Genomic DNA, 12,383 nt, shown 5'->3' on the forward strand with positions numbered 1-12,383 from the left:
CATAGAATCATAGAATGGTTACAGCACAGGAGCCCATTCGGCCCGTCGAGCTCCCCGCTAGAGCATTTCAGCTCGTCCCAGTCCCCCGCCCTTTCCCCGTAGCCCTGTAATTTTTTTCCTTCAGATACTTATCAAATTTCCTTTTGAAAGCCGCAATTAAATCTGCCTCTACCTCTGTGGCTCAGTGGATAGCACCCTCACCTTTGAGTTAGAATGGTTGTAGGTTCAGGTCCCACTCCAGAGACTCAAGTACAAAAATCTTGTGCAGTGCTGAGAGAGTGCTGTCTTTTGGATGAGATGTTGAACCGAGGCCCCATCTGCCCTCTCTAATGGACATAAAAGATCCCATAGATTTTTGAAAAAGAGTGGGGGAGTTATCCCGGTATTCAGGGCCAATATTTATCCCTCAAACTACATCACTAGAACCAATAAATGGCCTCCTTCTGTGCTGTACGATTCTATGATTCTATGATTTCATTGCTGTTTGTGGGGGCTTGGTGTGCACAAACTGACTGGATAAGGTGGTCTGAGTTGGACAAACAACCGGAAGTTTACTAGTGATCTGTGCTGGTAGACTGTGATTTTTTTTGGATTAAACTTGAAAAAGGTAAGACTTGAATTTCTATAGCACCTTTCATGACCACAGGACATCCCAAAGTGCTTTACAGCCAATGAAGTACTTTTGGAGTGTAGTCACTGTTGTAATGTGGGAAACGCAGCAGCCAATTTGAACACAGCAAGCTCCCACACACAGCAATGTGATAGTGACTAGATAATTTGTTTTTAGTGATGTTGGTTGAGGCATAAATATTGGCCAGGACACCGGGGAGAACTCCCCTGCTCTTTAAATAGTGGCCATGGGATCTTTTACCTGCGAGAGCAGACAGGGCCTTGGTTTAACATCTCATCTGAAAGACGACACCTCCCTCAGTACCTCACTGGAGTGTCAGCCTAGATTATGGACTCAAATCTTTGTATTAGGGCTTGAACCTGTGACCTATGACTCGTGGGCAAGAGTGCAACCCACTGAGCTACGGCATGGAGTCATTAGACCTTGGCTCTGCTGATTTGCATCTAAGCTTGGAGCTTGGGTTAAGCAAAGTGTCTCCCAATGGGAGAGAGTGCACACTCCATATCCGCCAACAACTTGCATTTATATAGCGACTTTAATGTAGTAAAACATACCAAGGTGCTTCACAGGAGGAGAGACAGGTTTAGGGAGGGAATTCCAGAGCTGGGGCCCAGGCAGCTGAAGGCACGGCCACCGATGGTGGAGCGATGGAAATCGGGGATGGTACAGGGGGCCAGAATTGGAGGAGCGCAGAGATCTCGGAGGGTTGTAGGGCTGGAGGAGGTTATAGAGATAGGGAGGGGCGAGGCCATGGAGGGATTTGAAAACAAGGATGAAAATCACAGGGATGAAACAGTGCACAGCCGGTGAGCCACTTTTAAATAGAAAAAAAAGGGCGCATACGTGGAATTTTGAATGGCCGGCACCTCGCCGAAAATGGATTTAGAGGGAACATTGCCGAAGGATGAGCGGGACTTAGTGCGAGTTAGGAAGTAGAGCTTTAGATGAGCTCAAGTGTAGGGAGGGTGGAAGATGGGAGGCTGGTCAGGAGATAACAAAGGGGTGAGGGTTTCAGCAGATGAGCTGAGGCAGGCAAATGGAATCTGTACCAGCAAAGGGGAGGGGCAGATTTTCACCCTCGCCTCCTGGCGGTAATCTGGCGTGTGTATCGCCCGCGCTTTATAGAACCCGCTTGATTTTCATCCACTGATTCCAATGAAACAAAATGGGTCGGATTGTACAAGAGGTGGTGCTGGGACACCTGACTTCACAGCCTGAATCTTCTCCTCCCCACCCCGTTATTACGTCTCAACTGACAAAACAGGGAGGAAGGTTTCACAAGAAAAAAGGGGAATTCTTGGAAAAGTTCGATAATGCAAAGGGGGTGGATCACCCGCTCGGCATTGCAACTCGCTCCTGGAACATGGGAAGAAAAATCGTAATTTTCTTTCATGTCTGTGCATGAAGCAGCGTCACTGTGCTGCGCCTGGAACGCTTTTTTTTCTCTCTTTCTCCTCCTCTTCCATCCTCTCTCTCTCCCCCTCCCGCTCGGATTCTCTCGATCATATTGTTTGGCCTCGGAATGAAGCACATTCCTGACAGCCTCATCGCTACCCCCCTCTGCCCTGCCCCTGCGCGCATTCCACAGCCTCGCCAAAGAGTGCGCGGAGGAGGAGGGGAGACAGACAGAGAGACTGGCATTCTTGCACCTCCGCCAGACAATAACCCCCTCCCCCGGGCTCCCCTCTCCTCCAGCCCCCTCCGCGCACCCTCTCCTTCAGTCCCCTCCCCACACCCGCTCCTCCAGCCCCCTCCCCCGGGCTCCGCACTCCTCCAGCCCCCTCCCCCGGGCTCCCCTCTCCTCCAGCCCCCTCCCCCGGGCTCCGCTCTCCTCCAGCCCCCTCCCCACACCCCGACCCGGGGCAATAAAACTACACAAGTGGGGGGGGGGGGGTGGAAGAGATAGATTGGCGTCCTTGTACCTCCGTCAGACAATAACCCCCAGCCTCTCTCCCCCCCCACCCCCACTCTCCTTCCCATACCCCGACCTGGGGCAATAAAACTAAACATGAGCGCGGGGGGGGGGGGCTCTCTGTGTGATCCAGATATTGGGATCTCTGTGATCCGGATATTGGGGGTTCTCTGTGTGATCCAGATATTGGGACCCCTCTGTAATCGGGATATTGGGGTCGCTCTGTGTGATCTTGATATTGGGGATTCTGTGTGTGTGATCTGGATGTTGGGTATTCTGTGTGTGTGTGTGATCCGGATATTGGGGATTCTCTGTGTGTGTGTGATCCGGATATTGGGGATTCTCTGTGTGTGATCCGGATATTGGGGATTCTGTGTGTGTGTGTGATCCGGATATTGGGGATTCTCTGTGTGTGTGTGATCCGGATATTGGGGATTTTTCTCCGGATTGTTACAGGTTCGGTTGAAAGTAACAAGCTTCCCTCCGCGCGCGCCATTCGGCTCGGTGCTGCGGCTCCGGGCCTGAAACTGACTAAAGGCTGTTTCTGAAGGGGGGAAATGTTTGTTTCTTGTAAATTTCAAATGCAAAGAATGAAATGCAGCGCGTGGGAGAGGGAGAGGAAGAGGGAGAGCGAGAGAGAAAGACGGTCAATGCACCTTTTCTAAAAAAAAAATAAATAATAAATTCCAGAACAAAAGGAGAGTGCATTGATCTTTTTTTTTAAAGAGATGTTTTAAACGTCACTCTACTGCTTTTCTCCCGGAGTTTGTCTGAAGTTCCTCCCGGATTATTATTTTTTTAAAGTTATGTCTAAATACGAGGAGGAGATTGGCGTGCAGGCCAGCTTTCTGGAGGATCTGTCGCTGTACGAGGCAGCCAACGATGGGCTTTACAGCGCCCGGAGGGAGCTGCTGGCCAGCCCGGACTTTGAGGAGACAAAGCGGGCGTTTTTCCTGCAGATGATCCCGGGGCAGCACCGCCACCACCTCCTACACCTCCAGCCGGCCGACAGGATGAACGGGGCGGCCGGCGAGCCGGGCCAGCAGGAGCGCAGCTCGGCCACCCTCTGCAAACTCTCCGCCACCCCGCGGGGAGCCAACGGGAGCCGGGGCGGCGGCGGCGGCGGGCTGGAGGCGGCGCTGCATCGGGCGGAGTTGCGAGAGGCCGGCGGCGAGCCCGAGAGCAGCAGCAGCAACTACTTCAGGGGCCCCGGCTACAGCGCCGAGAGCCGGCGGTACAACAGCGGAGGAGGAGGAGGCGGCATCGCTTACGAGCTCACGCCGGGGCTGGGCTGCAGCCGGCCGGGAGGCTACCCGCTGTACCCCGGGGGCGGCAGTGTCGCAGGGCCCAGCAGAGGCAACAATGTGTCGGCGGCCCGGGGACACAATGTATCGGGGACCGAGGGACATAATGTATCGGGGACCGGGACAGAGCACCATGTGCCGGCGGCCCGGGGACACAATGTATCGGGGGCCGGGGGACACAATGTATCGGGCGGCCCGGGGCAGCCCCCAGACGGCCGGCTCAGCACCACCAGCCCCCGCTCCAGCCTGGCCTCGTCGTCGTCCTCTTCCAACTCGGCGCAGGAGCACAGCAAGCACTCGAGCCCCCGCTCCAGCCTCTACCCTAGCCCTCGGTCGAGCCTGGTGGTGCCCGGGCCCACCCAGGACCGGGACCGCTACCCCAGCCCCCGCTCCAGCCTGCTGCAGTACGACAGCGGCGGCGGCAGCGGCGGCAGCAGCGCCCTGAGCTCCCGCTCCAGCTACGCCAGCACGGCCAGCGACACCAGCAAACACTCCAGCCCGCGGGCCAGCTACGAGGGAGGCGGAGGAGGAGGCGGCAGCAAGCCCAGCAGCAACCGGACCAGCGGCATCAGCATGGGCTACGACCAGCGGCACATCAGCCCCCGTTCCAGCACGGCCAGCCCCCGCTCCAGCTACTCCGACTCTCGCTACGTGCAGCCGGCCAGCTCGGAGGGCGAGGCCCCGCTCCCCGGGGCGGCTCTGGCCCCGGCCCCCAGCGCCAGGAGCAGCATCTCCAGCCAGAGCTCCCGCGGCTCCCGGGGCTCCATGGGCGCCGCTTACCCCGAGCTGCTGGAGGAAGGTTTCCCCGGAGCCGACAGCCTGCCCTCCCCCGGCGACCCTTACTATCACCCCCGGCCCCAGCAGCCGCCCACCCCTCCCGCCCCCGGCGCCGAGCCCGCTCCGCTCTCCATCCTCTCCTACAGCTACAGCCCCGGCAAAGGGCCGGCCTCCGCCGCGCACAAGTTCAGGCTCCCTTACCAGGTCACCCCGTCCCGGGACAGCGGCCCCAGCCAGGCCGAGAAGAGGCTGGAGGCTCTGACCAGGGAGCTGGAGAAGGAGTTGGAACTGCACATCAAGAAGGAATACTTCGGTAAGCTTCTCAGTAATGGCTCTCCACTCTCTTCCCCCTCTCTGCCACTTTCCTCCTCCACGAGTTTCTGATCTTTAAACTTCACAAGCTGCCCTCAGAGCGGTCGAGCTATTCCACCAAGGGAGGCCTCGCCGCGCAGCCCCACACCCCCTCGCCCCTTCCCGCCCTCGCCCCATGGGTTCTCCACCTCCAACCAAGAGTTTTGCTGGATCCAAGGGACGCAGACTTGAATGGATATGGCGGACCACTGGTTTAGCCATTCACCGCCAGATCTGGCTGGGCCACATAAACCACTATCGGGTCCTGTTCTCGTCTGCCACAATCGGTCACTATTCCAGAATCATTCTGGATTGCAAAGATAACCCCTGCTTCTATTCTCCGCTGCTAATGATCATCTTAAACCCTTCTCCCCAGTCTCCACCCTCACCTCCGACAATATGTGAGGAGCTCAAGGATGACTTTGTCTCTAAGATTGAGACTATCCTTTCGGCCTCCTCTGTCTCTTCCCTTCCTTCCCAAGCCCACTGGGCCAAACTTCCTCTAAGGTTTCCCCCCCCCCCCTAGCCCTGACCTCACATCTTGCTCCAGTTTCTCTCCGATCTCCCCTCATGCCCTCTCCGAGCTCACCCTGTCCATGAGATCCACTTCCTGCTCCCTTGACCCTATTCCCACCAAACTGCTGACCACCCAACTTCCTTTTATGACTCCCATGTTAGCCGACATTGTTAACGGTTCTCCTCAGTTACTGTCCCTCTCTCCCTCAAATCTGCCGTCATCACCCCTCTGATGCTCCCAAGGATCGATCCTTGGCCCCCTCCTAATTCTCATCTAAATGCTGCCCCTTGGTGACATCATCCGAAAACACAGCATCAGTTTCCACATGTACGCTGATGACATCCAGCTCTACCTCACCACCACTTCTCTCCACCCCTCCACGTCTCTAAATTGTCAGACTGCTATCTGACATCCCATTCTGGATGAGCAAAAATTTCCTCCATTAAATATTGGGAAGACTGGACCCATTGTTTTTGGTCCCCGCCACAAACTCTGTTCCCTAGCCACCGACTCCCTGGTAACTATCTGAGACTGAACCAGACTGTTGCCAACCTTGGTGTCATATTTGACCTGGAAATGATCTCTGACCACACATCCACGGCATAAAATTTCCACCACCCGTCTCCGCCCTAGCCTCAGCTCATCCGTGGCTGAAACCCTCATCCATGTCTTTGTTACCTCTTCCTGGCTGGCCTCCCATGTTCTACCCTATGAAAACTTCAGCTCATCCTAAACTCGGCTGCCTGTGTCCTAACTCGCACCAAGTCCCGTTCACCCATCACCCCCTGTGCTCGCTGACCTACACTGGCTTCCGGTTAAGCAACGTCCTGATTTTAAAATTCTCATCCTTGTTTTCAAATCCCTCCTTGGCTTCGCCCCTCCCTATCTATGTAACCTTCTCCAACCCCGCCCCCACCCGAGATGTCTGCACTCCTCTAATTCTGCCCTCTAGAGCATCCCTGATTTTAATCACTCTGCCATTGGTGGCCGTGCCTTCAGCTACCGAGTCCCTAACCTTGTAACTCCCTGCCTAAACCTCTCCGCCTCGCTACCTCTCTTTCCACCTTTAAGACGCTCCTTAAAACCTACCTTTTTGATCAAGCTGTTGATCCCCTGTCCTAGTATATCCTTGTGTGGGAGGTATTGAATTTTGTTTTATATCGCTCCTGTGAAGTGCCATGGGACATTTTACTACATTAAAGGTGCTATATAAATGCAAGTTGTTAGGATTCCCTCCCTTTCCCACATCAGTGGGAGCATTCCTGCCTCTGAATCAGAAGATGCAGGATTTGAACCACTCCGGACTGACCCGGAGACCAGAGCTCTGGCCCGGAATTCTGGGGTGACATCCAGCGGGATACTCTGGCCCGGTGGGTGTGGGCAGACCAGCTCCTCGTCCGTTTGAGTTGTGGGAGCCCGTAGAACCCTTGACTGGTCCAGCTCTATAATCGGCTGGCTGAGCTCAGGCAGGCGATTGGTATTCATAAGAGAGGAATTTATCGGGAGCAGGTACTTAGTGTATTCGGGTCACCCATCGCAGACGGCTTAATCCGGGGGTGGAAGCACTGGGGGTTGGGAACGCAAACCGCAAGTTCCAAACTCGCATCATCGCACCTGGGCTGGTCACCTGGCAGCTCAATTATCGATTCTGCCGTTCCAAACTTAGGCTGTGCCTGGAGACAGTATTGTGACCTGCATAGCACAATAGTATATTACTTACACTGGGGTACAGTACTGGGTGGGGTGGGAGGGGGGGTACAGGTCTGTCACTGTATAACACTGGGGTACAGTACTGGTGGGTACAGGTCTGTCACTATAACACTGGGGTACAGTACTGGTGGGTACAGGTCTGTCAGTATATAACACTGGGTTACAGGACTGGTGGGTACAGGTCTGTCACTATATAACACTGGGTTACAGGACTGGTGGGTACAGGTCTGTCACTATATAACACTGGGGTACAGTACTGGTGGGTACAGGTCTGTCACTATCACACTAGGGTACAGTATGGGTGGGTACAGGTCTGTCACTGTATAACACTGGGATACAGTACTGGTGGGTACAGGTCTGTCACTATATAACACTGGGGTACAGTACTGGTGGGTACAGGTCTGTCACTGTATAACACTGGGGTACAGTACTGGTGGGTAAAGTCTGTCACTATATAACACTGGGGTACAGTACTGGTGGGTACAGGTCTGTCACTATATCACACTAGGGTACAGAATGGGTGGGTACAGGTCTGTGACTGGGAGTAGGTGAGGGGATGGATTAAAGGTTGCCATGAGCTAAGGGAGGGTGAGCGGTGCCCGTATAACTGCCCCAGCAAGGGGTCGATTCCTGAGGGGTGGCAGAGATAGCAGGCAGTAAATCACAGGCACTGGAGAGTTGGGGGCACTGGGGTTCTGCCCTGTGGGTGAGCTCAGTCACGTCCTCACCCAGTGTGACTGTCCAGTTAGGGGTCACTGGGTCGTGTCCGGGACCAGGTGCCCTGCCTGGTTTCCGCCACCTCCCTTACTTTGAAACACTGAGACCAGTTGCTATCCCGGCCTGGGATCAGCACAGAGCGGTGATTGAACAAAGCATCTATCCCGTCTGTGTGGCTCACCCCACTGTCTCCGTGAACATTTCGATCGTGTTCTGACCACCAGCTCTGATTTCAGAGGTTGCTGCAGATTGACTGAGCTCCCCTCAGGATACAGCGTAGTTTGGATAGTATTGTGGGTTCAAATCCTACTCCAGAGACTTGAGCACATAATCGAGGCTGACACTCCCAGTGCAGTGCTGAGGGAGCGAAAGAAAGAAAGACTTGCATTTATATAGCACCTGTCACAGCATCAGGATGTCCCAATGTGCTTTACAGCCAATGAAGTACTTTTAAATGTAGGAAATGTGATTGCCAAATACCACACAACAAACAGCAATATGAAAATTACCAGATAATCTGTTTGTGATGTTGATTGAGGGATAAATATTGGCCCCAGGACACTGGGGAGAACTCCCCTGCTGAGGGAGTGCTGCACTGTCGGAGGTGCTGTCTTTCGGATGAGATGTCAAAGCGAGACCCCGTCTGCTTTCTAAGGTGGATGTGTAAGATTCCATGGCCATTATTTCAAAGAAGGGCAGAGGGGTTATCCCGGTGGCCAATATTTAACCCTCAATCAACATTACTGAAACATATCTGGTCATTATCACATTGTTGTTCATGGGAGCTTGCTGTGCGCAAATTATCTGCTGCGTATCCTACACTACACCAGTGACTATACTTCAAAAGTACTTTTGACGGTAAAGCGCTTTCGGATGACCTGAGGTGAAAGCCGCTATAGAAATGCAAGTTCTTTTAGTGCAGCAGACCTGAGCGAAACCAAAACTCTGCTGCCCCCTGTCCTAACTCGCACCGAGCCCCGCTCACCCATCACCCCCTGTACTCGCTGCCCCGTGTCCTAAATCATACCAAGTCCCGCTCACCCATCACCCCCTGTGCTCACTGCCCTGTGTCCTAACTCGCACTGTACCGCTCACCCATCAATCCCTGTGCTCGCTGATCTACATTGGCTCCTGGTCCGGCAATGCGATGATTTCAAAATGTTCATCCTTATTTTCAAATCCCTCCCTGGCCTCACCCCTCCCTATCTTTGTAATCTCTTCCAGCCTTATAACCCTCCAAGATTTCTGCACTCCTCCAACTCTGACTCCTTGCCCATCCCTCACTCCCTTTGCTTCACCCTCGGTGGCCGTGCCTTCAGCCGCCTGGGCCCTAAGCGCTGGAAATCCCTCCCTAAACACCACCTGCTTTAAGACGCTCCTTAAAACCTACCTCTTTGACCAAGCTATTGGTCACCTGTCCTAATATCTCCTTATGTGTCTCAGTGTCAAATTTTGTATGATGATGCTCCCGTGAAGCAGCTCGCCCCGCCCTATCTCTGTAATCTCCTCCAGCCCCACAACCCCCCGAAATGACTGCGCTCCTCCAATTCTGCCCTCCTGAGCATCCCTGACTATAATCACTCTGCCATTGGTGGCCAAACCTTCTGCTGCCTGGGCCCCTACCTGAACCTCTCCGCCTCTCTACCTCTCTCTCCTCCTTCAAGATTCTCCTTAAAACCTCCCTCTTTGACCGAGCTTTTGGTCACCTGCGCTAATTTCTACTTATGCAGCTCGTTGTCAAGTTTTTAATCTCCTAACACTCCTGTGAAGCACCTTGGGACATTTCACTATGTTAAAGGGGCTGCACAAAAAAAAAACCACAAAAAAAAGAAAAAAAGGGCCTTGTAAATGTCTGCTGTGTCATCCAGGGCGAGTGGCACGGTTTAATGTTTGTTTTTTTTCAGGTAAACTCAAAAGAAAAAGGGGCTGCATAAATACAAGTTGTTTTAATATGTTAAAGCTACTATATAAATGTAAGTTGTAGCCTTCTAACAAGAGCTGATGGGTGCCCCCCACCCCAGGTTCCATAGGCCTTGGCTTGCTGATTGCTCCCTTGCTCAAGCGACAATGATTTATCCTACTGAGTGCCGGCAGGTTAATAGAGCACGGGACAGGTGTCAGTGCCCAGTCTCTAAGCCTGTCCTTACGCAGTGCCCTGCAGCAGAATGGTCAGGTAACTGCCCCTCCCTAATGTAAGGGTAGTAAAGAAATAGAGAGAGAAAGATTTGCATTTGTATAGTGCCTTTCATGACCACGGACGTCCCAAAGTGCTTTACAGCCAATTAAGTACTTAAGTGTTGTAATATAGGAAATGCGGCAGCCAATTTGCGCACAGCAATTTTCCACAAACAGCAATGTGATAATTACCAGATAATCCATATAAGTAATGTTGATTGAGGGATAAATATTGGCCAGGACACCGGGGATAACTTCCCTGCTCTTCTTCGAAATAGTGCCATGGGATCTTTTATGTCCACCTGAGGGGGCAGACGGTGCCTCGGTTTAACATCTCATCTAAAAGACGGCCCCTGCGACAGTGCAGTACTCCCTCAGTACTGCCCCTCCGACAGTGCAGTGCTCCCTCAGTACTGCGCCTCCAACAGTGCAGCATTCCCTGAGCATTGCACTGGAGTGTCAGCCGAGATTTTTATGTTCAAGTCACAACTTTCTGACTCCGAGGCGAGAGTGCAACCAATTAAGGCTAATTATAGGCTCCCTCCAGCTGCCTTAACTGAGTTCAGATCTGAGTGGCATTGGAATGGGGAGCAGCGTAGATTCCCCAGAATGATACCAGGGCTGAACGGGTTAAATTAGTGGTCTGTCATAAACTTGGTTTGCATTCTCTGGAGTGTAGAAATTTGAGGGGTGATCTGATCGAAGTGTTAAAATGATGAAGGGATTCAGAGGGTAAAATGTAAATTATTTCCTCTGCTGGTGGGGCTGGGGGAGTCCAGAGCAAGGGGGCACAACCTTAAAATGAGAGCCCGGCCATTCAGGGGTGAAGTCAGGAAGCACTTCACACAAAGGGTAGTGGGAATCTGGAACACTCTTTCCCCCCCACCAAAAAGGGTGCGGATGTGGATCAATTGAAATAATCCAGACTGAGAACCATAGATTTTTATTGGGTAAGGGTATTGAGTGATGTGATATAGAAATTTACCTCACAGAAGGCACCCATTCGGCCCATCGTGTCCTTGCCGGCAGAAAACCAGCTCCCAGTCTAATCCCACTTTCCAGCTCCTGGTCCGTAGCTCTATAGGTTACGGCACTTCAAGTGCACATCCAAGTATTTTTTTAAATGTGGAGGGTTTCTGCCTCTACCACCCTTTCAGGCCGTGAGTTCCAGACCCCCACTGCCCTCTGGGTGATAAAGGTTCTCTAGCTCTCCTCCAATTCTTCTACCAATTACTTTAAACCAATTGCCCCTGGTTATTGACCCCTCAGCTAAGGGTAATAGGTCCGTCCTATCTACTGTATCCAGGCCCCTCATATTTTTCCCTCAGCCGCATCTATTCGAAAGAATACAAACCCAGTCTATCTAATATGGAGTAAAGACTGGAAAATGTTAAGTTGAGATAAAGATCATAATCTAAATGAATGGCGGAACAGGTCCAAGGGGCTGAATGGCCTCCTGCTGATCCTATGAGTGCTGCCCACAGTCTCGGGCACAGCGACTCCCTGGGCCCTTCATGGGGAGGGGCGGTGGCAGGGAGCGGCCTAAATAATATATTCAAAGAAGAAAGAGGGATGGTTGAGAGAGGAAGCATTTCGAGCTGCGAGAGGCTGTAATCAGAGCAGCAATGCCTGTGAAGCGGAGAATGGGAGATTCTTTACACAAAGTGCTCTCCGGAAAGGAATGCACACAACCAACTGCAAGCTCTCCCGCCCCAATCCCTCGGGAATGCTGCAATCCGTGAGAAGTCTTAGCAAAGGGTTTTGAGGAGGCTGATGAAATGAAAGCAAAATTTGAGTTAATTTTTTTAAAATTCCCACAGCCCTGAGTCAATTACAATCCACGCTTCAGGTCATTTGTCCCCCTCCCCCTCTACAGCGCCCTCCCCATCTGCTTCCCAGCACCCCCCCCTCCTCACTTCCCCCCCCCCCCCCCCCTCCTCACTTCCCCCCCCCCCTCCTCCTCACTTCCCCCCCCCCTCCTCCTCACTTCCCCCCCCCCTCCTCCTCACTTCCCCCCCCCTCCTCCTCACTTCCCCCCCCCTCCTCCTCACTTCCCCCCCCTCCTCCTCACTTCCCCCCCCCTCCTCCTCACTTCCCCCCCCTCCTCCTCACTTCCCCCCCTCCTCCTCACTTCCCCCCCCCCTCCTCCTCACTTCCCCCCCCTCCTCCTCACTTCCCCCCCCTCCTCCTCACTTCCCCCCCCTCCTCCTCACTTCCCCCCCCCTCCTCCTCACTTCCCCCCCTCTCCTCCTCACTTCCCCCCCCTCCTCCTCACTTCCCCCCACCCTC

At 53.5% G+C, this 12,383-nt stretch overlaps 1 protein-coding gene across 1 annotated transcript in view; it reads left to right on the forward strand.

Moving 5' to 3' along the window:
- The first annotated feature begins 3,057 nt into the window (after nucleotides 1-3,057).
- Nucleotides 3,058-12,383, forward strand: part of LOC139278230 (Wilms tumor protein 1-interacting protein homolog) — a 20,089-nt gene continuing 10,763 nt past the window's right edge. Inside the window, exon 1 of the mRNA XM_070896873.1 lies at nucleotides 3,058-4,937. Coding sequence (XP_070752974.1) covers nucleotides 3,350-4,937 — 1,588 coding nt within the window. The 5' untranslated portion in view covers nucleotides 3,058-3,349. The remainder of the gene's footprint in view (nucleotides 4,938-12,383) is intronic.

The sequence above is a fragment of the Pristiophorus japonicus genome, chromosome 13 (genome assembly GCF_044704955.1).
Source record: "Pristiophorus japonicus isolate sPriJap1 chromosome 13, sPriJap1.hap1, whole genome shotgun sequence".
Taxonomy (NCBI): Eukaryota; Metazoa; Chordata; class Chondrichthyes; family Pristiophoridae; genus Pristiophorus; species Pristiophorus japonicus.